The sequence below is a fragment of the Pagrus pagrus genome (genome assembly GCF_965226575.1).
Source record: "Pagrus pagrus genome assembly, chromosome: 21".
Lineage (NCBI taxonomy): Eukaryota > Metazoa > Chordata > Actinopteri > Spariformes > Sparidae > Pagrus > Pagrus pagrus.
Genome location: NC_140208.1, coordinates 9,123,281 through 9,149,043, shown reverse-complemented (window position 1 = coordinate 9,149,043; position 25,763 = coordinate 9,123,281). Strand labels below are relative to the sequence as shown.

General features: G+C 40.2%; 1 protein-coding gene across 1 annotated transcript; it reads right to left on the bottom strand.

The window, feature by feature from the left end:
* Positions 1-6,295: 6,295 nt before the first annotated feature.
* LOC311250454 (uncharacterized protein) lies at positions 6,296-24,819 on the bottom strand. Its single transcript, XM_084342149.1, has 7 exons — positions 24,672-24,819; positions 24,119-24,249; positions 23,303-23,403; positions 22,676-22,824; positions 21,624-21,852; positions 21,107-21,327; positions 6,296-8,947 (listed from the first exon to the last, which is right to left on the bottom strand). The coding sequence occupies exons 2-7, from the start codon at positions 24,235-24,237 to the stop codon at positions 8,780-8,782; spliced, it is 987 nt and encodes a 328-aa protein (XP_084198275.1). The 5' UTR covers positions 24,238-24,249; positions 24,672-24,819; the 3' UTR covers positions 6,296-8,779.
* Between the last annotated feature and the right edge of the window lie 944 nt (positions 24,820-25,763).

The window sequence follows — 25,763 nt, the reverse complement described above, 5'->3', positions numbered from 1 at the left end:
TTCACACCGAGGCTATTGTCGGAGCAGTTGTGGGCCGTGGGGATCTCATGGGTCTTAAGTGACAGCGCTGCTAAAGCGAAGCAGCTCGAAGGGGTTTTCTGCTATTAGCTTTCTCTGCGTTGTGCAATATTACATAGTTGATGTGTGAATCCACGGATGTTTATGTAGGTTGACCGCAGCATTGTTTGAGAACTATAGCAAATATGTAGGTTGTAATGTGAATGCATCTTTTTGAAATATGGGTCCAACGGTAAAGGCTCTGACACAGTAATCTGAACTCAGATATCAGAATAATGTTAGCATTGTATGTTTCTGCAAACCATGTGCATTTCTTCAGGTTGCTTCTTAACGGTCCTTTAGGTTGAATTTTTTTATTTAATGTGTTGCAGCAGTGGTTGTGGTCTGGTTAGGTTTAGGCACAAAAACAACTTGGTTATGACTGTTAAAATTCAGGACGTGTCATCAATAATATGCAGAAACAAGGCTGGTAATCCTCCCGTTGGAAATCTCAACGTCTTGTCAAAAATGTCCACTTTTGCTGTGACAAACACGGCTGGGAAACGTCCCCGACAAAAATATCCAACGTTGTCACGCTTACAAATGTTGAAACTCTGTCTCTGACAGTGGTCTCTGGCTTGTCGGCCTTCTCGCCTAGCTGTGACTCCACTACCTTACCCTCCACAGGCCAACATGCAGGTCAGCTCATAAACACTTTACACCTAATATGAACATGATGTGACATGTATTGTAGAAAAGCTGATAAGGTACATAATGACATGTACTTATCGTATGAGTGGTTTGCAGAAACGTGAGATGCCAACTTTACTCTGACAACTGGGATGATTACAGGCGGGTGTGCATGCCTCTTCAGTTGATAACTTAACGATAAAGCACTTCTAAAATATACAAATTACTTTTGAAAAAGACACCAAACAAGGAAATGCATATATCTGATCAAAATGAAAGATTGGTTTAACATTTTTTGTGTATGAATGCAGTAAATGCAGTTTGGGAAGCAGATTTTTATTAAAGGTCAACATCAGGGTGAAATGACTCAATTCCCAGGTTGTATAAACCCCTTTCCTAGAGAATCCAAGGGGAAAATTGCAAAAGACTATTCCATTTAAATATAAGTTAATGTCTATACTTGGAAATCTAATTTTGTGCCCGTGTGTTTAAACTCCAACCTGTGACTAAGCAGGGACAAATCTATGTTATTGAGTATAAAATACATTTGTCATTTCCTAAGTGCATTCTGTCTGAGTGATCAGACACTGCGGTGCATTACAGAGTCAAATCAATGGCGCAAAAAAGACGTGCTCTCATAAACAGCTTTTGATTATTGGACATAATTAATTCTTTTGAATTCAGTGAAGTGAAAGTGTGTTGTCCCATCGACTTGAATGCAGATTAAGCAAACTAATGTGAACGCAGAGATCGATGCATTCATCTGGTGATGTTTGCGCGCGTAGAGTGGCAATGCATTGAGAAGTCTGGCTCTAACTCGTCGTCGTTCCACACATTATATTATTATTGATGACTCTTGCCCCGGGCCAGTCCATTTGTTTTTCAGATTTGTGACAGGCGGCAGAATGCTGGATGGAGGTTTATTCTGCAGCCGTGCCAGCAGCGCCGCTCACAGCTCCCTCTTACTCCTCTATTGATCATCATACCTCCCAATAATCTGGCGCCTGACACATTTGACAACATTATGTGGAGCAGGTCAAAGGACAGTGCTAATGAAACTGAATGATGGATGTGGTTATCCAGAGCATTAACCTTGCTGATAGTTGTGACAGGCAGCACGCTTACCCGCATGTACTGTTGAAAAAACAGCTGAGCGTTCATTGAGGTGGTCTAGAGGCATGTACGGGGAAAAAAATACAATAAAACATCACACGGGCGAAGAATCTGCAGGTCAAAATGTGTCTAGGTTTTATTGGTTGCATAAAATAATTGTTCTAACAGGATCTGAATGATCATGTTTCATTGTGAAGTAGAATACACTCTCACAAAAGTGCTAAAAATGGGAATGCACCGATATCCAATATGGCGATATTTTCCAAAACATTTTGTCCAATTTTTGATGCCGATACTGATATATGCACATATTATTTTCCACCTAATTGCAGAGAACATCAAGACTCTCGTGAAGTGGCATTAACATATTATTATGCCTTAGTTGTTTGGTGTTGTGCGTGCATAATTAAGGCATTGTCGGTCGATGATATTTCATTTTAAAGCCTATATTATTGAGCAAACATACACCTTTCTGTGAAATTTCAGCAGGTTTTAACTCAGACTTTCAGATGTCCTTTGAGCAAATTCATGCTGACTGTGAGGGTGCCACTGGAAAAATATTACATTTGAAAATCATCCAGATAAAGGGTAAAAAAACAGCTTGTTTGGGGGATGAGAAGAGAAGCAAGGCTGATCACAGACATAAGTTAATTCTAACCTGAGTAAATAGTCAACAAAGTAGATTTTAAATCGCTACAATGAGAAATTTAAGACCACACATCGGTTAATTTTAACTCTATTAGGCCTAAAAGGTCAACAAAATAGATTTTAAGTCTGCACAATGAGAATTTAGACCGCACATGAATTTCATTGCGACATTTCATCCGATCGAGATGAACGTGAGCAGATATTTTACATGTCTGGATATCAGTCAAAGTCTTGGAAAGGAGGTAGAAAATGACATTATAAAAATCACATTCTGTACGAGCACTGAGAGTGAAGTCATAAGAGAGGTCTGCAACACCAGGCGTGAAGTGAGCTGTATGACTGCCAACGCTCCGCTCTGCTCCTCTCCACTCCATCCATCCATCCATCCATCCACCCATCCCGCCCGGCTAATGTATCCCTCTCAATAGCCGGGGACAAGGGGAGAAAAGACTGCTTGTGTGAAGCACAAAAAGCCCCACTGCGGCCACGTTCACAGCAGTAATTGGCAAGGAAGCTTCATTTCATTCACTCCTGTATGTCTTTTGTTGTGCTGTGGGTTTTTTTTACAAGTGTGGTGCTTTTGAGAGTTGTTTCAAAAAAAAAAAAAAGAAGAAAAAAAAAAAATCTGCAGCCCCCTGCCCATTGTTACCCATTTATTCATTTTTCTCATACACACAACTGAAAGATTTTTCCCTTTACTTTGTTGGACACGGACGTGTATTAATAACTAAACCTTTAATAGTGTCTTGATGATACTTTGGAGAACCCTACTTAATTTTGAACATCTGCAAGAGGTGGAAAAACATTTAATCTCTTATGAATCCTTCTGCTTTCACACTCCTGAAAGCTTTGATGCTGTTCAGTAAAGTAGCGGTCACAGAATAGAGGTTGGTGGGCATTAGAGGGACAGCCGGTCTCCTTTCATCATCACATTGTAGTAGCTGTATAAAAGCCCGCAAAATGTAGCTTGTAGTCATGTTTTCACCACAATTACACTTTATCCTGTCGTAAAATGCATTAAAAGATTTTCACTATGTTACATCAGTGCATTTTTTTTCCCATAAGCACTCTTAACCTTCTGCTACATCAGCTTTATATGAATACGACGGTGAGGAAAGGTCTTGGGGAAATATGTGCTGCACTCTTTTTCAGGTGTAATTCAGTTACTGTATGCATTTTTTCATGGATCCTGTATTATATGCTCACAGCAGTTAAATTCAACTGTAACTATACTGTGTGACAGTGGTTGCTTTCCTGTTTTGCTTGTGTCCGCTTAATACAAAGCCATGTGTATATTAGTCATGAGCATTAAAGATTTATTATCTTCTTGGTTTGATTCATTTGAAAAATGAAAAAAGGCCTACTACGTAGGATTTGTTGGTTGCTGTTACTAAACAAACCATTTAAAAGTCATTGTTGAGTTGGTGGCTCGTCAACCCAAAGTGTTACTACTGTTTGTGCTGTCACTGTTTACATGTAGCGAATAAAAGGATGCTACCTCATTTTATTCTTCTCGTTTATTCATCCTGTTTTAACTCGTTCTTGTTTTCTTATCGTTCTTATCTTGCTCTCCATTGTTGCTGTTCATTGAGAGCCACCAAACAAAATTCCATTGTATGACTACAGTAACAATTAAGTGTCTTATCTCTTGAAAACCGGGGAAAGAGACTCAATAATCAACCATCTTTCTCTGGAATTGTTGACGCCCAAATACGAAAAACACAAGCAGAGGGCAGGCTTCAACCCAACACACTTCTAGTGTGTCAATAAGTGACAATTAAGAGGGATTATTTTTGTATGAGTCTATACAGTATTACCTTACAATTCTTCTATTCTGCTAAACCTTTAAGAAGCCTGAATGGTTTAAACTGTACAGTATTTTGCAAGAAAAAGTGAAAAAATGGAACCAAATGGAAAGTTGTGAACCACCACTGGTTTCAAATGACTGGTGTTTGGTCTCAGAGTTAAGTACATTCTCAGTAGTTCTTACTGAGACCAAGTCTTACATATTAAAGAGGTCATATTATGCTAATTTTCAGGTTCCTACTTTTATTTGCGGGTTCTAGTAGAATAGGATTAAATACTTTAATGTTTTAAAAAAACATTATTTTTCCTCATATGGTGCACTGCTGCAGCATCCCTTTTCACACTGTGTCTTGAACAGTCCGTTTTAGCTACGGAGTGAAACATCTCACCTCTGTTCAATCTTTGGTGAGAGTTGCACATGCGCATAACTTAACGGGCAAGCAAAGTAGGGCGGTCCAATACTTTGATTCATGTCCAAATACGTGCAAAACTAATGACATTCCCATGAGCCTCAGTTGTCATTTGTGTTAATGCTAATTCACAAATGTTTGCGTGCTAATTTGCTAAACTAATTTGGTTAGCATACTGACATTTGCATTTCGCGAGAACCACCTGTGCCTCAATACAGAAGAGCTGCTAGCATGGCTGTTGATTTTTATTCTTGTTTAAATTGACTATTTTATCAATTCTATAAAATATCTATTAATCTCTATTCAATTGAGGCAATAAATCTCAAAGGTGGATCTCAAAAACCAGCACAGATAAGCCCAAAGATATCTGCATTGCTAGAAACCAGGGTTCACTGAGAAAATTAGCTTTTTAAAAACAATTTGGGTAAGCTTCAATAAAGTTCTATTTAGGAGACATGCTTATGTAAAACCAAAGGTTTACAGAGATGCCAGGTAAAATGCAAATTTGGTTACTGCTGAATATTAATGCGCTGAGAGTTTCTGGTGATCACGTTATGTTCATGTGGGGGCGCAATCACAGCCAAGAGTCATTCCCCACTCACAGTAAACACAGCTTTCCCCTGGGGTTACACTCTCAGTACAACACAATCTAATCTCTAGGGCCCTTTACAGACGAAACAGGCTGCATCTCAGAAAATATTACAGTTAAAAAGAGTGTGTTGACCTGCGCCTGGTCAGAACCTTTGAGCCCGTCAAGCCGAAGCAGCAAACTCACAAAAGATGGGGGGTGCACCTAACTGTTTGTCGAGTTTGTTCATTCGGCTGTCAAGCTGCATCAGGCAGGTGAATGTCCTCGAGTGCTGACCCTTATGAATACAGCTCTGTGGTGCAGGATTTCCAACTGAAAAGCTGCAGCTGAGACAGCTACAGTTCCAAGTCCTGGACAAAGGAAAGGTCAAACCAGTCACCTGACCTGAGAACCTGAGGGCTGAGGTCAAAGTTGGACCCATGGTTGTCTCACTGAAGGGTCAAGTCTTTCAGTTCTTCACCTCCTGTAGGACCAGGTCACCAAGTCTTCCTACATGTCAAAACATAGATGGTTGCATGACGCACATGTTTACCACAAAGGAAAACTACATATTTCGAGCTGATTCTATTGTGCTATAGATTCACCATAACTCGATATCCGGGAGGACTACCATTTTAACAGAACCCTCATTGATTCAGTTTCCAGAGGAATTGCAGCCTGGATCAGTTTACCTTGTTACCTTGTCACACTATGTTCTGGTCTGATCTCCATGTCCATTTCCGCTCGGCTTCCCCTCCCTCTCGCCACCAGGCCGCCCAACAGAGCTCGCATTGTCCCCGTGGCCAGTCATCCATTCCTAATATCCAGTCTTTTACCGCGCTGGAGACGTGCTGCATGCTTTCAAAGGGCAGAGTGAGCCGTTGATGGATGCCCTCCATCACCCAAAATGAAGCTTTGAGGAAACCTTGTGACCCAGTGGTGACAAATGACTTTGAATATTATAGATTAGTTGCACCATGCAGATCTGGAGGACGCAAGCAGGAGAAAGACACCCCAGAGAGGCCATGTTAATCCCAAACTGTGTAAATAATGATGAGATGCATGAAATCATCAGATCATTTTATTAAGAGACCAGAGAGTACAAATACATGTGAACATAAAAACACTCAATGAAACCATTACTAGAAAAACACACCGATGAATAAAACAACCATGCTTAAATCAATGCACAAACTAAAGACTATGATTAAAAAGGGACAGTTCACCCCAGAATCAAAATACATATTTTTCCTTTTACCTGTAGAGCTGTTTATCCATCTAGATTGTTTTGGCGTGAGTTGCCAAGTTTTGGAGATACATAAGAGATGTCGGCCTTCTTTCAAGTATAATGGAACTAGATGGCACTCAGCTTGTGGTGCTCAAAGCACCAAAGAAACACATCTGAAAAACTATACAGCAATGTCTCTCTCCAGAGATCACGACATGATTACTCATCATAATCCACAGATTGCGTTGTGTGCGGTTCCATGTAGGAACTATTTACCTATGTACCACCAACCGTATCATAGAAAGAGGCGTGCATCTACTCATGGACGAGAGGCTAGCTGACATTACAGCTTAGCCGAGGACACCATTAATGTTTACATCCCGCGCTATAATGAGTAGATGCTCACGTCCTTCTGTGTGGTGATATGCTTAGCAGGTGTAGTTTGGTAAAAAGAAAACTCTAGTTATAGTCATATAGTTTCATTATATTCAAGAGAAGGTGATATCTCTATGGCTGATCTCTCCACAACTTGACAGCTCACACCAAAACAATCTAGATGGATAAAATAGTGGAAAAATATGTATGTATTTTTGGTTTGGGGGTGAATTGTCCCTTTAACAATCACGCTTCATTAGTTGGCTTGATGCTGAAAGTGCTTGAAGTTTAAAAAAAAAATGAAAACAAATGGTATAACGAAACTACAGTAAAACCGGCATGCACCCTTCAGTTACCAGAATTACATTACATTGAATTACATTCGTAATTTCCCTTTAATCCCAGATCATCTCATAGCGTCAATATTGTTTGTCAAGTGTTGTGGAGAGGACAGTTCCTGAGGACACGCCTTAAGTTTAAATATGCAAAGATAATTAATTCATCAAAACACTTAGAAATTCAAGCAATGATGATCAAGATCAGACAGCCCGGTCTCCAGGATAAAACGTTGGTATTTTACCTTTCTGCAAACCGCGGATATGTTAAAGGGGCACTATGTAAACTTAATAGCAATTTACATTTATTAATCAGCATTTTATCAGCCATATGTGAGAAGATTGTAACGCGACATAAAAAATTAGATCTTCCCCATTTTTCATGGTCGCCTATACAACACTGTGGACGATTTGTTTAAGTTGTTTAAAGCTGCTAGACTGTGGATTTGTTTGTGAAGGACTCAGGTCGGATTTTCTGCGACAGTCCAAAGGATTGCGACTTCATGCGAGTTACATTTTTGCGTTTCATAGTAACATTTTTGACGACAGAACTTGGTATTTTAAGCCAAAACGTGATCTTTTCCAAACCCTAAACAAGTACTTTTTGTGCCTAAATCTAACCAGATCTTAAAACCGAACACTGAAACGTAAAGAAATATACAATACCAACATTTATCCTGCCGATTAGGGTTGTCTGAAACTACCAGAGTCTAAAAAATGTGCGCCTATAAATGTAAACCAATGATCTGACCCTCAGGTAAAACAGACATTTGAAAAAAGTGAGGAGCTTGAGTACAGTGTAATGATGTTTCAGGTAGAGAGATGCCATGAAAAGAGATACCATCAACACAGAGAGCTCCTTCTATTGCATTAGCTAAAGGCACTGATATCTTGATGGAAGTAACTTCATTTCGGCCACTACCAGGCACAGTAAATACGATTGCTAGCTGTTAGCGCAGCTGTGTCAGCCTGGTAACTGATGGAAAGTGACTCAAGACGCAGTTATGAATGGCGCTGGTGGCCACGCCTGGGCGCTCTTGAATATGTTATCATCTCCTCTGTGCGGGTGGAGCATATTAATAAAGCACCTTACAGTTACACCATCTAAACAGACCGTACATCACCGCCCATTAAACCCGCAGAGGAAGTAACGTGCCCGGCCCCCTCGTCGCGCTGGAGGCCAGCAGCTTTTAAACCGCCACAATTAACACATTAAACACTTCAATGCTGAACTGATGTGACACAATCAGCTAGCGTAACGATTAACTAATGGCGAGTGTAAAGTGTGGGCCAGCCCTAGAAATTCAAAACAAGAGAAAGTTAATCAGGCTAATTGTCTGAAACCATCTTCATTAACATAATATTGCCACTGAGGAGCAGAGAATCAGGGAAATTGGCATCTGGGCCTTTTCTTTCTTTCCTTCTCCCTTTCTTTCTTAATAAATGCTCGCTGGAAGACATTGAGAACTTGTGTCGATACAATATAACAAAATACAAACACTGCATAGTAAAAGGCACTCGGTAAAAATGTACTTAGGTTACGAGCTAAATTAAGTTTTCTTTCATCTGCATACTTGTGATTAAGATGCTTGTCGCGATGGCTTTCCCGTCACATGCTGAGTGTGATGCTGTGAATGGTGTTTGCTTGGATTTTGGCGTCTGCTTCCTCTCCGCTGATCCTGAACATCACGGAGGTGTTGGAGGGGATGGTGGTGGTGGCGTTCAGGGATTTACCCAGCCAGCCCTGAGACCCACGCTTGTACATTTTAACGGTGACCTGCAGAGAGACGTAAACAGGAAGTACACATGATTAAGATTACAAAGTGAGAGTGTCTTTATGTGGCTCAAAACATGGTGCTGTTCTTGGATATTGTCGAGGTCATGACCCTGACCAAGACCTCCTGACCTCCGGCTGGAGATAAGCAGACATTCATGGCTTTCACTTTTGACCTCTACATGTACAAGCTGTTGCTCAGTCTGTGGGCTTGTAGACTGGAGAGAATAAACCTATTGATTCTGGCTCGATGGAGGAGGAAGCGGGTTTGATAATGAGTAAAATCAACATTTATGTCAAACTTGACTTTTTATCACATCTTGGTTACCATTGATTCTTGACATATTTCTATTTGTTGAAGCAGAGTCGAGGTTTCTGGCACAACTTCGCCTACTTCCAAGGTGCATGCAGAGGGGAGAAGTCTAAAGAAGACAAAGCTTTATCAACATTTGTAGTAAAGAACAACTTTTTTGTTAGACCAACACGTTCTGTGTCAGAGAAAGACTTGACAAATATTTCTTTTTGTAGCCTGAACTTCACACTGAAATGATGTCCTTGAAGAAACTAGGCGAAAACATCAATCTTTCAGAAGACTGAGTATCGTTACTGATACCTTGACTTCGATACCAGTTCCTGAACAATACTTTTTCGATCCAAATTTTACGATATCTGTTTTAACAAAAGATTACATTACACATACACATGGTGAGCCCAGTCTATGGGTGTAACCTAGTTGTCCTGCATGCCTCGAAACAGCCCATCACCAGCACCAGTACTATAATAAGAAAGTAATTATACTTAAAAGTCGGTATCGAATGACAAGACATTTTTAGATACTCGACAGTACCGAGGCAATCCTGTAGGTGCATCTGTTTTACCCGCAATTCACCGAATCTATGATTTAAAGCAGCAACTAACAATTATTTTCATTACTAGTTAATCTGCCGATTGCTTTCTCGCTGAATAGATTTGTTGTTTACTCTGGTCTCAATCTGTTCAACTGGCATTTTTGCAAGAAGAATGACTCAGACCATGAAAAATGTTCTGATTGTTTAATCAACTAACTCTTTCACAAATGCGTACTTGAGGGTCCATTCCAGTTCTCTGCATGGTTAAAACGAATCAGTTGCAGGAAGCAATTAGTCATCCACTGAAATGCTCTTCAAAAAAAATACTAAATAAATAAAAAAATAAAATACTGCCAATTTTTTCCAGAGAAATATTGTGGCACTCTTTCGGAGCAGTGATCCAAACGGCAGTCTGAAACAGAATAAATATTAAATTAACCTTGTTTTCACTGTGAGCTCTTTTAATTCCCCTCCGCATCTTGAATGGAGTCATACCTCTCTTGATTTTATGTAGGTTGTAGGGCATAATACGCTTTAACACTACATCAAAACTGCCTGTTATGTTTGAGCCCGACAATGGAAGCCTTAACTAGATTTAGACATGCAGGTAATTGAACCACATCCATTTCAAAAAGAATGCCTGGCTGCATCTCTTGTTTGGCTGCATTTACAGGGGATAACAGAATATTACAGTGCCTTTTCACAGTTCCATTTTCTTTCACTTTAGCATTAGGCAATTTTTCAATTATTATTTTTTTTCCCCGTGTTCTTTCATCCCCGGCTCTCCATAATGTCTGGGCCTTTTAGTTAATGGTAGCGACAGTCAGAGCCCAGTATATCGGCCCTTGTCCATTTTGCAGGTCATTGTGGAAGCCCAATAGGCCTTTTATTACGCCGACATCAAAAGGCAGATAAGCATTAGAGGTGGGGAAAATACCCTGCACTAGATATGTTCCCTCTTTCCTTTGTCTGCTATTGAAAGTGATCATTTTAATAGTGAAGAGGTTGGTGAGCTTTGGGGCTGATGGGAAGTGCGACACCCCTGACAGCCTACGAAAATGAGCAAGTCGATAACACAACACGGGCGCGCAGCACACCCTCAACACCTGCACACTCTTGCCGCTAACCTAATTATCTGCAACAAAGGCCCCCGCGATTTCAGACACGCATCTTTCCACCATTTACTTACTTATTACTGTGCATTAAAACAGGGAGAAAGAGGGGGAAAAACGCAACAATTGTGTCTTATATTGCAGCCTTGGCCGAATGCCACATGGCTTGTATTACAATAGCATCAGACACTTCAGAACGAGTGAGTGTCTATTAATTTGGGATGCATGAAAAAGTAGCTTCATGACAGCTGGTGGCAGAGAGGCAAAATAAACCAACACAAAGACTTCAGAAGGGGAATTATTCTAACAAATCACAGCCAAATGTAATTGTTGGTAATCAGCAATTAACTAATTTGATGGAACCAAAGTTGAGTATTTCCATCTTTGTGGAGCTGCAGAGGCATAGACACAATACTGGAGGACAGGAGTAGAAAAACTATTCACTTGCAGCACTAGAGGCTGTGAAACACACATACTGCCTGTGTGGGAAAGCTTCCAAAGAGCATTTACCTCCATCAAGGCTGCAAAATGGCACTCAATGTTATTCTAATGACAGAAAATGTACAGAAATCTGCATCTTAATCCAGATTAGGGGTGCTACTAGTGATTATTTTTATAATTGATTTATTATGCAGATCATTTTCATTCATTTTAACTACTTGGTTAGGTTTAGGACAATGTCCTCATCGAAATATGCTTAGTAGTAGACAATCCTGCTGATTGGTTGATGGTTTCTTTGAAGAATGCCTAAATCTGTAACGTTATTGTATGTGGATAAATTGTGCAAAATTTGATTCACAGCCACTGAATATCATCCAAAAGGCACAATGCAATCAAATTCTTCAGGATTATTTTGACTCGATATGAGCATATGACATCTATTTTGGTTGCAATTGTACCACATGCTCTGTATCTTATGGGTTACAGTTTGCAGAAATGTGTAAACTACAGTCACTTCTAGTCAGAACTGCAGTCTGGAAATCAGTTATTTGCTTCCGAATGAAACTTGTAGGAGGATTTGTGACTAACGCCTCAGGATTGTTTTCTACACCATCTTCTTGCCTTCTGTGCTTCAGAACCAAAAAAAAAAAGCCATTCACAGAAAAACAGATTTGGAAACATTAAAATAAAACCGTCAACATTAACCAACCAGAAAAGCTAAACACTGAATAAATTTGAAATCAGAACCACCCAAAAAATTTATAAACTGCTACATTGCCCCATAGGAAGGAAGTACGCTGCCATCTTTGGCACAAACTCAAAGAGGGGAGTTCTTTGTGGTCTAGACAACCTGCCTGCCAGGTGTTGTTCAGCAGAGGTGATGTGTCAGGTACAGGAACTGTCACTGCATGTTACCTTCTGTTCTCAGCCACTTGAGGCAAGTGTCTGAGGCTTAAGACGATACTGTATCTGCCTTACAGTAGCAGAACAAATTGTAAAGGAGCTGCTGACATTAAAAACAACAATGTCTATCAAAGTGCAATCTGCATCCTACACATGGGATGAAATGCAGGGTGAATGCAGATGAACAGCTTCATTAGCTACTAAAGATAACATATAACTTTTGACTGTTTATTGTCCACAAGTGTGCGAGAATCATTACTATTCAAGCACAGACAGGCCTGAATATGTGTGTGTAGGACAGGACCCTTGGGGCTAAGGTTGGGTGTCACACAAAGGGCTGAGAGCTCACCTAACGGTGTCTACCCCTGATCCGCCTCTCACTTTCCGTGTCGAGGGCAGTCCTGTGAATGACATCAGTCCTCACATTTCAACGAGACAAACTCCGTCTTCTTATTTACCGTCTGCTAATAGTCATAAATCCTTCCTCTGGTTCACTGTTCACCTTTTAACCTCTTTAACTCAAGATGACAGCTCACTCTCCGAATAGCTGATGGCGGTCTCGCTGGTTTTCTGAACTTCTACCTGTTGGGATGTTCGTGGCACAGATTCTCAGCCAGTTTGGTGAGGCTACCGTTAAGAAATCTAAAATTACAGATAAAACTATTAAACTTTGCATTTTGATTGTAGATCATCTCATTGTTTCAGTCTAAAAGTGATTATTAAAGTTCTGACAGCTCTGACAAACGTGACTAATGTGAGGAACTGTGTAATTGGGTAGGGACGTGTCACCACCTGCGTGTATTGCCATTCACAAAGTTCAGATTCTTCCCCCCGATAAAGTCAAAGAATCCCAGTGGGGTATCAGTCAGCGGGGGCTGTTACCTGGAGCCATGGGTGCAGTGTTTCAGGTGAACTCTGAGTGAGCGTAACGCCACACCGGCTTCAGACGACGGGCTCTTTGTTCCGCGCCGTGTCTCACCAGACACAGATGAGGAGGAACACTGAGTAACACACCTCTGGCGCACCGAACGTCTTTGTCGACGAGCCAAACACGATGGAATCGGACCAAAAGTGGTTCGCTGTCATCTCGGCTGGATTTAACGCGGCAATTAGGAAAGCGCTGTGTGGTTTGGCTCACCGGGTGAATAAATTAACGACCTGTTGAGTCTGGGTGTGAATCACTTGATTATCAACGATTCAATTATGATAGATCAGTCGGTCATAGATTCTCGCTGATGCAATTCAACACAGATTATAGCTTTTATTTTTCAATTCCATAGGATTAGTAGAGGAACTAATTTTTCTTTTAAGAAAATATTGTCAAAATTCTCCGATTCCAGCTTCTTAAATATGTCATATCCTCTATGACAGTAAACTGAATATCTTTGGGTTGTGGACAAAACAAGACATTTGAGAATGTCATCTTTGGGTTTGGGAAACACTGATTTACATTTTTCCCCATTTTCTGAGATTGAATAGACCAAACAATCAATGAATCAAGAAAACAGATTAATGCACAGATGGTGTTTTATGATCAAATAATCTGTAATCTGTGGATTCTTTTTTGTTATTAAACTGATTGATGGTTGAGTGAAATGTATGATGTTAATGTAAAAACCATGATGTATTAACTGTATATATATATATATATATATATATATACATACACACATTACTGTAAAAGACTATGGGCTGATAAACTGCATCTGCTGCCTGCTTAGATAGAAAAAATGATGGTTACAAAATAGTGAAAAACGCACACACAACTTTCCAGAGCCCATGGTGATATTCTTAAAATTGCTTGTTTTGACTGACCAAAAGCTCAAAACCAACAGGTTTTTAATTTTACAGTGATGGAAGACAAAGAAAAAGAGGAAATCCTCATGTTTGACAATGTGGAACCAGTAAACTTTTAACGTTTTGCCTTGATTAAAGACTTCACTCATTAAACAAAATTGTTTTCGAATCATTTTCTGTCAATCAACAAGTCCCCAGAATGGCATCAGTCCTGTAGCAACATTATTGAACATCATAATTCAGCTGCTACGTGCTCCAAATGTGAACCATCCATTAAGATGCCTAAACTCTGGTTCGGTGACATCACGGTCTGCGTCCATAACTACATTTATCTAAAGTCTTGCATGCAAAAGACAACTGGTCAAGTTCAGAATAGCTGCATCTCTGCCTCGGCTAACAGGAAGCCATTAGACTCTCGGCAATAACCATTTACATCCATTCACCCAGCTCTGACTTTATTTCCATCCACATAAGTGCATTTTCTGCGAGAGGCTCGAATATGAACCCCCCTCCTTTTTCTCCTCAATGGGTCTGGTCGTCTGGCTGACTTGAGAGGGCACAATCTATGACTGATTTAATTTGCTCTTTACAAACATCTCTAACAGCATTACCCCCCAGAGCATACACTGACCGCCCCCATCTGACTCCATTAACTCCCAAATCAGGTTTAAAGACCATATTGATGCCGTCTGTTATTAAGGGTGATTATCAAAACAACAGACAATGGGCCAAAGTGTCTGTTAACTAGTTTATCCATAATTTCACGTAACTGTAACAGATGGCAGGGCTGTCAATTATATGCTGGATCTGCTGCACACAGTGGCCCCACACACTGTCTGGATATGCAGCATATTAGGCTTCACATTAAAAGAACGATAGTCTGCTCACAGGTGGTCAGAGGAAATGGACCGAGAGCACACGAAATAAACTCTGATAATAATGTCAAACACGGACATGCATCACATTGAGAAAACAGCGAGAACTTGCAAAAGACCAGCTGTTTTTTACGCAGTTCGCTGAGGGTTTTTGCTGTATAATAATTAAAAAGAGAAAGTCACAGATTAAAAATTCTAATGTTGCCATTCAGTCCTCTTCACCACCTTTATTCTCCTCAATTAACGAGAATGGCTTTTGAAACTGTAATTAAGTGTCTCCGCTCCACTCGGCCTCTTCATTATTCATGAGTCCCTATTGATCATATCTTACTACCTTTATACTGCGGGGGTCACTGTAATATCCTGAATCCCCAAAACAAATAGCTGAGCTCACCGAGATAAAAATAACATCTCGGCCATTGACCAAAGAAAACTTGCTGTTTGGTACTAAATCTAGCATTTGATACCAAACTGGATGATGTCAGAGAATCACTGATAGGAAAGATCATGTATGAGGTCTGAATATGCCATTGCAAAAGTCTGGGTATGATTCAATATTATCATTTATTGAGTTTCAGTGGAGCCGCAACAATGTGATCATATCATTTTTCCTGCAACTGATGATTATTTCATTACTGATTAATCTGACCATTATGTTCTTAATTAATCACGTTCTTCAGAAGAATAGTGAAAAATGCTGATCGTAGTTTCCCAGAGACAAAAGCGATCAGAAACCGAGACGCTTATTTTACTGTAATACGTGACAACGAAGAGGAGTTACACTTTGTAATAACCATCATTAAAAATTTAGAGTTAATTAAACTCTACTTAATAGTTATCTCACTGTAAACAAACAATGAAAGGCTTTATAAACCATGTATCAAGCAACTGATGGTTATAATACTTCATAAATGTTAGATAAGGGTTAGGGTTGCACTTTTTTAAATTAAATACTGTATAGTTCATCTATCAACATTATCTGGATGGCCATTATAAAGTTGCAACTGATGTTTGTAAACCTTCACAATTGCTTAATAAATGGTTTACAACGCATGTTATTGTGTGTTCACAGTGAAATATATATTAACTTTTAAATAACTATAAATTTAGCATTAATTAATGATGGTTATTATGAAGTGTCACAAATAAAGCATCTAATCCTCATGTCTGACAGGAAGGAGCCAGAGGATGTTTGGCATTTTTGCTTGAAAAATGATGAAAAAATGATTCTTGATACATCTGCTGGCTGATATTATCGGCCGATGTTGGCCTATTACAGATATATCAGTATTGGTGTATATGTTGCCCAATATGCGCCGATGTGAAAACGTTCTTTTGAAGGATAATAATGCAGAAAAGGATCCTTGGGATTATGTATAATTATTAAATTCCTGTGTATATCGGCCGCTATAATGATATCTGATTTTTTTTCTCACTAATATCAGTATCTATCAAAATAGTGGTTGATTCAATTCCTGTCAATCGACATGTTTCGATCGTTTCAGCTAAACATATATTGTTAATGTTAAGCAAAATTCTGTAATTAAAATTGACAAGAAGCAATAAAAACTGATAAAACTACATTTTAAAGGTTATGTTGCACATTCGTGTGATGTGAAGCTTCACAACTAAACTCAATTTATATCAAATTCATTATTCTACATGTGATTTTTTTCCATATAATTGTGATATTTTGATATACAGTGCACTAACAATAAACATATTCTTATTAAATATCATGATATAAGCTATTTTGTGTCTGTTGATATAATGCAGGCGGTATACAATATAACAGCATGAGCACACGAAGGCTGTCACGATAATCAGATTTTCAATACATGGTCATTGTGGCTGAACAAACTCGCAATAATGATATTATTGTAAAACTTGAAATTTGAAAAGAATGCTATCAAATTCATCTTCAGCTTTGTTTAATGTGTGTTTTGTCTCATTGTTTTGGCAAAGTGTAGGTAGTCTGAGAGAGTCTGTAACCCTAACTTACATTTCACATAATGAATAGTTAAAAGGCAACAACTACTAAACAAAAGACCTAACATCTGTGCTGGATTATTAACACCATATTATCAGTACATTGCGACACCCTTGAAACATCCAATATTTAAGCTCAGTATCTCAGTTAGTATTACCTACTGTGTGTCTTGCACAACCGCAGCTCATCCCACCTTCAAATAAATTATTTCCTAATGAATATTAATGGCTTGGAGTTTTATTTTAAACATGTATTCAAATTTACTGAAACTCAATCTCCACCTGTGTTAAGTAGGACTGTGTAAAACATGAACTCTACCGGTTGATGTTTAACTAAATTAACAAAAGAGCGCCTGAAGAGCCCTTTAAAATGACTGGTACTGCATGCTGGGTGACGGATTTGGAGGAAACACATTGAGTCATCTTCAAACTGACAGATGCAGAATCTCTCCACGGGACTCTTCACAGTGGCTTAGTGCTCGAGTGAAAAAATAGATTTTTACCAAGTTTAATCACACGCTATTACAAGGCAGCTTTTATCATTGCCTTCCACTGTATAAGTGCTGGTGTCTTCACTAGTTCATTACAGACACTTGTGATTCTGCAGCACTCTTCTCATGTGTAATTGCATGGTTAGCTTTCCTCTGTAGCTTCCTACACACACTCGGGTGCAAATTATTTCCAATTCCAGTTTCCTTTCGAGAGCGATGCTGCAATTACAGAAATCTGAACATCCTGGTAATTTTCCCCACAATTTTCATTTTTTGTTGAAAACGCTGTGCAGCTAATAGATCTTTCTTTCTGGGAGATTCCTCGGGAAACTTTTGCACAGAAATCATTCTTCCAACAAGTTTGGTTGGGTACTTTCCATGAAACAACTTTGTTAAGTAACCTTTTCTTGGTTTGTGTCTGGTAACTGAAAGTACACACTTCTGTTGATTTACGAGGGCAAAAAAACTTCTATTCACAAGCCATGGACTACCCCTAGGGCTGTGATTGTTTTCATTATCGATTAATCTGCCGCTTACTTTTTAATGATTAAAGCCATCCGAAAACGTCAGCATTTGACGAATTTGGAATGAGACTGAAAAAACTAAATATCTTACCAATTGGAGCTTCAATCTATTGATCATTTAGTCTATAAAATGTCCAAAAATAGTGAAAAGTTCAATTTCCCAGAGCCTAAAGTGACATCTTCAAATTACCTCTTAGAGAGTCTTGGTCAAAGAAAAGCAGCAAATCCTCACATTTAAAAAGCTCAAACTAATACATGTTTGAAATTTTTGCGATCTATTAAACGAGTGAATGTTGCAGCTCCTGATCATCACGGTTTCTTTGCAGAACACCCAAACCCTCTCAGAGAATATTACGTTTTCTTGCACGGATGAATTGTACAAAACCTAATTCATAGCCATTTAAACCGATCCTACTTCTGCAGCGTTATCCTAAAATCAGCATGCAATCAAATTTTTCGCAGGATTACTTTGACTTCTTCTGAGCATAAGATTTCATTTGGTTGCAATTAATCAAGATTTTTTAGTTCTACATGAAGAGCAAATTAAATGTTACACAGCATAAGATTCTACTCTATTATAGATGATTTATAATTAATAGTGTTGGCTACTGTTAATATTTTCTTTAAATGGCTGAATCCTTTTTGTCTCCACATAAAAAGAGACCAAAAAGCCACAGCGGCTGCCAATATCATCTATTTAGACAGCAGAGTTTGCAGGCTTTGTAAATGGCCAGCTCCTGGCCTTTTGTGTGCCTCCATTCATTATCACCACAAAGCGCTTGATGTCTCCCCTCTCCGTCTTTTCTGTGCTAAGCACCAGGCGCACCAGCCTGTCCATTACGGGCCTGTGACGCGTGCAGCCCGGGAGATGGCCAAACAGAGAGGAATGTCAGCGTGGAGTTGAATTAACAAGCTGCATCTGCGCGGAATCCTGTCAGAGAGACGAAGACGTAACTCCGGTAACCGAGGTGCCGATTATTTGTCAGCCGGGGATGTTGTCGGTGAATTAGCGGCTTCTTGCCTTGGTGGCTTTGCTTGTATTAATCAGCTGACAGGCTGCTGTAGTCAAGTTACGGTCGGAGGAACTCAATTGTTCTTTCTCAGCTATGCAATTAGCAGACACTCTATATGCTGAATGTGAGTAAGGAGACTCCATTTCTGCTCCTCCTGAATAATCCTCATTATATAAACTGGTGCAAAGACCTCGTGAAACAGTCACATTTCAGAATAGGAGACGACATAAAGATGAACAACATCAGTAACCTGCACTTGAAATCATGACATGAATAGATCTTTGGCTCTTTCTCCCTCTCCCCAATACACACACACATACACACACTCACATGCACACACACACTGTAATTACCTCTCAATCCATACAAATTGAATGAAGCCAGAACCGTGGTCTAAGAATATAGACCATAATTAATAAATTACAGCCACTCCACTCAATCATTCTCCACTTTGGGGACATGCAGACATCCCATTCTGCCGAGAGTAATTGAACGAGCCCGCAGAAAACACACCTAGTGCCTCCGCGGTGGCTTTTGTGGATGCATCTGGTGCCACCTCTCACAACCAAACAGATGCCTGGAAGAGCGAGGCCGCGGCTCATATCGCACATCTTCTGCCCTCTGTGTGTTTACAAGTAACAAATCAAACGCATGCATTATTTCTGGGCTCTGAAAATACGCCTGGGGGAGCTATCAAGTTTCTGTGCCACCCCCCGAGCTTCCCCTCGCAGCTGCTGCACACGAGCAAAGATCTTTTTCTTTTTTTTGTTTTTTAAGACAGAGTCCAAAAGAGCAAAATCTTAAAATTCTCCATCACAAAATCTTTCTTTCTTGCGTTTCCTTGCACCTGAACACTTGTAATCTGATACTGGAAAACATATATAAGCCTGACTTTTGTATATGAACCTCAGCAGAATATTTACCATCTATTCTTCATGTCACGTTTCTTTGTGAAACATGGAGGAGGAGGTTCGCCTCACCCTGCCTCCATTTACAAATATTTCTTTGAAAATAATATATTTTGTCGTCGCCGTGTGTGTCCCCTCGGGCCAGAAAAGGGCCCGCTGGAGACCGTCTAATGATTGTTGGGTCATGTATCAAATACACAGCAGCTGGAGGCGAGAGGAGAGAGCACATACAGTCTGGATGTTGGGGTGGGGGGTGGGCGAAGTAAAGCCTGAGTGGAGACTGTAAGGAAAGCCCAGAGTGTTTGGGTGTGAAACCTGTAATGGATGCTGACCGGGGGTCGTACTCGCTGGACCTTAAGAGCTCTGACCTTTGTCCGTCTAACATTTACATTTACAAATTTAGGTTGAAATGTCAACAAAAACAACTTTATTGGGTGTAAATAATAGATTTCCTTCCATGCCACCTAAAGAGAAGACATTTAACTAATTAGCCGAATCCATTCATTACACTGGAATAAAATAAACAATTACAATCTAAAACATCGACCAATTTGAAAACGTGAATAAGCTCAAATGAGGCTTTTTCGACTGTGCAATTGCCCTGATTTAATCGAGTGAGCTAACGAGCACCTCACAGCCAGACAGAATTACTTACCTCAATGAAAAAATGAGGAGTTAAGGCAGTAATTAACACTTGGGGTGTTCATGGAAATGATCTGGGAGAGCACATTAGAGTGTTGGTAGCCTCACAGGTTTAAAAAATAAGCTCTGTGGTGGTTTTTCTACATTGTGAAATAAAGATTATTTTGGGGAAAAGGACAATAAAGGTTTAATTATTTGATTCCTAAATAAATACAATCTGTAATTAGTTTTCCTTAGCTCAATAATTTCAAATGGGCTCTTTTTTTGTGGTGACAAACACTAAAACGTGGCATTTTCTTCAACTGAATGCCAAAATTGTACTGTAATCACTTGATCTAATGGTTGTACAGTAATATCCTGACATTTATTCATTAAAAAAATGTCCCTAATTGTTTTGGAATAGCTGCAAAATTGCTGTCATGCTCTGCAGTCAGTCTAAACCAAACCTGTGTTTTTCCAGTTCCCAGAACAAGAGGGGAGCGACTGTAAACTAAGTGACACAGTTATAAAGTACTACTGCCACCTGCTGGTCTTCTGGTTCATTCACCCCCTCATTTACAGACAGAACCTCTCATCCTGGTGGCTCATCAGAGCCGGTGGGCCAGTGCAGTGGACTGACCTGAGGAGCGTGACCCAGCAGGGCCCACAGTGAATCGGTTGACAGGGTCTTGACTCTGGAGAACTCGAGCGTGTCCGTCTCCTGTCGGTTCAGAGCGATGTACTGGCAGCCCCGGTAGTCTCCTTTCAGCTGCTCGCCGCAGTGCAGTCGCAGCAGATCCCACGTTCCCACCCTCCTCAGGACCTCCCGCACTGACTCCATCTGCTTGTAGGACAGATGACCTGCAGGACAAAAAAAAACTTCCTGTCAGAAGCATGCTCAATTCAATCATATTATATGGTGGGATTCATTTTAAGTCGTGAGTATTTGGGGGCATTTACAGCTTTTATCTCTTTGCTAAAGTGAACTCTGCCATTTCTGACTTTGATAAAATACCTTATTAAATAATGATATTTGATACCACAGGGAACAATTGACATAAAAATGTAGATGTTTATCAAAAGATAAATATAAGAAGGTTTGTATACTGTACTAAAACCCTCAAACGCTGATGTATATATTTAAAGGTCCCACTCACCGGAGAGCCAGGAGGGAGTCAGGGCATCTGATATCCAGGCCACGTAGCCCTCCCTGAAAGATCGGAGGAAGGCGTCTATCTGGCTGTGGGAGACCAGCTCCCTCCTCTTCCTCAGCTCCTCGTCCAGCTCGCAGTCTGGAGAGAGGAAGACGACCCTGGGGAAGAAGAGGCTTTGGCGCACGGACACTCCGCTCCTCTTCAAGTGGCCACATAAGTTAGCTGTCTTGGTCTGGAGGAGAAGAGTGAAGGGATGCAGGCGAATAGTTATTTTTTTTATTATCGAGTCATCTCACAGTTAGATGCGAGGAGACAGTGAAAATGGACAGCGCTGGGGACCAATCTCTGCTACAGCTGGTGTTGAATGTCTGCTTAGATTTGATGTTGTTGTTTGATTTTCAGAATGATTGTTCATTAATGTCCTTTTGATTGACAAATCATTCATTGATTAATTGATTCAGCATTAGTCAAATCGAGCCTGAGAGTTTATTTACTCAGAAAAGAGAGATTTCACACAGGATGCCTGAGTATCCAGTGTTTCAGTGAACAAAAGGAGCCGTTTTAAGAAATTACACAACTCTTAATTGGCACAGTCGGTCGAGCTGCGTCTTCTTTGTGCAGTTTAATGAAGTTAATACGTCCAATTCAAGCAGAACTATCCAAATAATGCAGCGTGTGTTTACCATCTCTTCTGTCGAGCTCCCAGTCCAACGTCTATAGAGATGGAAATGAATGACCCAGGCACATAAGGTGACAGCTGTGTTTAGGCACCTGCCTGCTTTCGCCCCCCCCCCCCTCCCTATGTGAGCATAATTATGGCCTTTCAAATGAAGAGCCAGCACTTGGGAAGTTTAGGAAGCCTCGCTGTAGTGTTTGAAATTTCCATTTAAATTGTTTTGGTGACTCAGAATCTCTTAACCCGCCTGCAGTTTTGGATGAAAACAATGTGCCGGACAATTGATTAGACCTTGGACACGAGTGTGCCAGACAGTTTGACATTTGGGTTTTCATGATGGCATTTCAACATTGCAGCTAAACGTGTCTTTTTTTTTTACCGTGATAGCTTTGAGGGGATCTTCAGTCTGCTCAATGCAGGTGTTGGTAAAGTTTTGGTCCTCTTCTTTCACCTGCACATGCCAGTTTTGGTTGTGAGCGGACACTGTGCCTCTCCAGGGTTTTACGTCCATGCAGAAGATCCCCTGGCCTGAGTGCAAAGAGAGAAACGTTCATCAAAGCGATTAAAGATTTACAGACTCAGAACAGTTGATATATAGTAGTAGTGCAGTGGATATAATGTAATCTTCCAGACATTTTCTAGAGATTCATTTGAGAACTTATTTATAGATTAAATATCTGGATGGGAATTAACCTCAACAACTCACATTTAGTGACATTCTACAACAATATCTCAATATATAAGGATAGATAGAAAAACACAGGGGTAAATAATACGATTAAAGGGTAACTCCACTAATTTTACACATCAAAGTGTGTTTAAAGGTCTCGGGGAGTAAAACTGCATGTGTGAAAGAAGTTGTATAAAGCCTTTTGTGGCTCCAGAAGAAGCTGAATGTAATCCGATAAATTGCCTCCAGTGATGTCACTTAGTGGCTAAGTTGCATTGTGGGTAATGTAGGCGCCAGGAAGAAGATTGCGTTAAATTAAAAAGGCGGTGAACCAACCTGTGAGGATAACGACGTTGATGTCATCTTTGAAGGTCTTATGCTGGTCGGGGATACGCAGATTGCAGTAGACATCGTCCTTTCTCAGCCCCGTGAGTTTCCTACAATGGAAGCACACAGAAAAAATTTTATATTAGGTCAGATTTTCTCCAACAGAACACTTCACGCATAACAAATAAAAGTTAAATCTGCGTTCATTTACAACCCTGATTTTAAAAAGGTTGTGTCGCTGTGTAAAACATAAATAAAACTGAATAACCGATTATTTGCTAATTCTTTTTGACAACAGTTCAAAGACAATGCACTTAATGTGTTACATCATCAAATTCATTCATTTTCGTTCATTCTGTTATTATTTATGTTTTACACAGCGTCTCAACTTCTTTGTAATTGGGGTTCTATTTTATTTTGTCCACTTGGGGGCAGTGGATCAAGTTGCAAACACAGCATCGACATCTAGAGTAGTGTAGGGATGACTTATTTTACCAGGAAGTTAGCATTGCCCTGGTTCCCTAGTCTCCACCAACCCCTGAGGGAAATATCTGGCCCCTTGCTGCTAAAACTGCCAAATGATCCACTGCGTTGCTAACTTTGTCTGTCTGATGTTTGGTGCTGGGCAGGCAGCAGACAGCAGGTTTATTACAGCTTTTTGATGAGAAAATGAAAAATTGCTGCCTTTCAATCAAAACACGGAGCTGAAAGACGCCAAAACTCTCCATCTAGAGCTGTGAGGGACTGCAGAGTTTTGCGAGGAGGCTCTGTGGGTTCATTATAAAAACACTGACAAATGCGTTTTTAACTTTACACAAAACTTACCTGACATGTTGTACAAACTCAGGGAGTGTCGGTGTCGGAGGTGTGCTCTGGCCTGGAGCACTTTCTGAGGTTTTGGAGCTGAGATGAAACTGAGTGAGAAGGCTTCCAAGCTGAGGCATTCTAGTTTTAATCTGAAAAGTAAAAAAAATAATAATAAATAAACCGATTAACGACTTAGGCTCTTTGGTTAAGAGACAACACAGTACACAGTAAAAATAATGAATGGATGTCATTTGTCTAGAAACTGGAAACTAACTTCCCAATGTTTGTTTTTCCTCAGTTACTATCAAAATGATGCCAAACAAAGTGTTTCAAACACATGAAGCATGTTGTTTTTCTCCATTTAAAAACACTCATTGCATTTCTTCAGTGTAGCTGTTCAGCTCTCAAGGCATCCAGACAGCATGTTCACTGCTACACTCGGGCTTTACAGGTTTGTTGACGCCACTTGAACGCTTGATCCTGAACTTGAGGCGCCTGTGAAGAGAACAAAGAGCAGAGACAACGCTGCAGCCGAACCAGCAGCACCAGAACAGCACAACACAATACGTACTGTGGAGGTCTGACGCTGGTCAAAGAGCCCTTCAGGAGGAGAAATGAGGGGGATTCAGCAGCGTGACATTTTCCCCGCGTTAATGTCAGTCTGCACGTCTCTTCAAATGCTGAGCAATGAAACTCTATCCAGGAACACTGTTTCACAATCTCCCCCCTCCTCCCCTCTCCTCCTCCTCCTCCCCCCTCCAGCAGCTCCTCCAACGTTCCTGGAAGAAGTAAACAACAGACCACGTGCACCTTCCGCAGCATCATGTTTCACCCACGGGAGACGTGACGTCGCCGCGCGTCAGACGGTCCTGCAGCGTTTGTTTTTCATGATGCGTTCAGGGAACTATTCCTGTTATTTCCACGTGATGCTGCTTTGGACTGAGAGGCTGTCTGACAGCCAGTGTAGCACAAAGTAGTAGAAGGACATAGACAGTGATGGGATGTAACGTATATTTACTCAAGTACTGTTGGCCTACTTAAGTACAATTTTAAAGTACTTGTACTTTACTTTACTTTACTATTTCTATTTTTATTAATTTTTTTGCTACTTTCACTACTTTTGTATTTTATACATTTTTGTGGCAAATATACTTTTCTCTATGTGTGTGTGTGTGTGTGTGTGTGTGTGTGTATTTCACTTTTACTTGTACTTTTGATACTTAAGTACATTTATTGCCAAAAAATTACTTTTCATACCTACATTTAATATACTAGACTATCACTCAAGTACTTTTACATTACCAAAGTAATATTTGATTAACTTATTGACTATCACACTGAAACACAGTATAATTTACTCAAGTAGCAAAAGTACTCGGTGGAGTTTAGTCCTGCTGTCTGTTGAAAACCTTGTATCTCCAGCTGAGGAAAGACGCTTTTGGTCATTTAACATGATCTTCATCAGCATTGCAGTTGCCACTGAACATCTACAAGTGTTGATGAAGATCATGTGATGTGATCAAAAGCTACAAAACAGCTACAACAACTGTCCATGGTCAAGAATATGTGAACGCAGGATTTACAGTTGACCACATGAAAGAAGTGCGTTGACAGTTACAAGTTACCTCCCAACAGTCAAGCACGCTACATTCAACACGATAGC

Coding starts and splice junctions, on each gene's coding strand:
- LOC311250454 (XM_084342149.1), bottom strand. CDS start 24,237: ATGCCTCAGCTTGGAAGCCTTCTCACTCAGTTTCATCTCAGCTCCAAA. Junction 23,404..24,118: donor GAGTTTGTACAACATGTCAG/GTAAGTTTTGTG, acceptor CTTCCATTGTAG/GAAACTCACGGGGCTGAGAA. Junction 21,853..22,675: donor ATCCCCTCAAAGCTATCACG/GTAAAAAAAAAA, acceptor CTTCTCCTCCAG/ACCAAGACAGCTAACTTATG.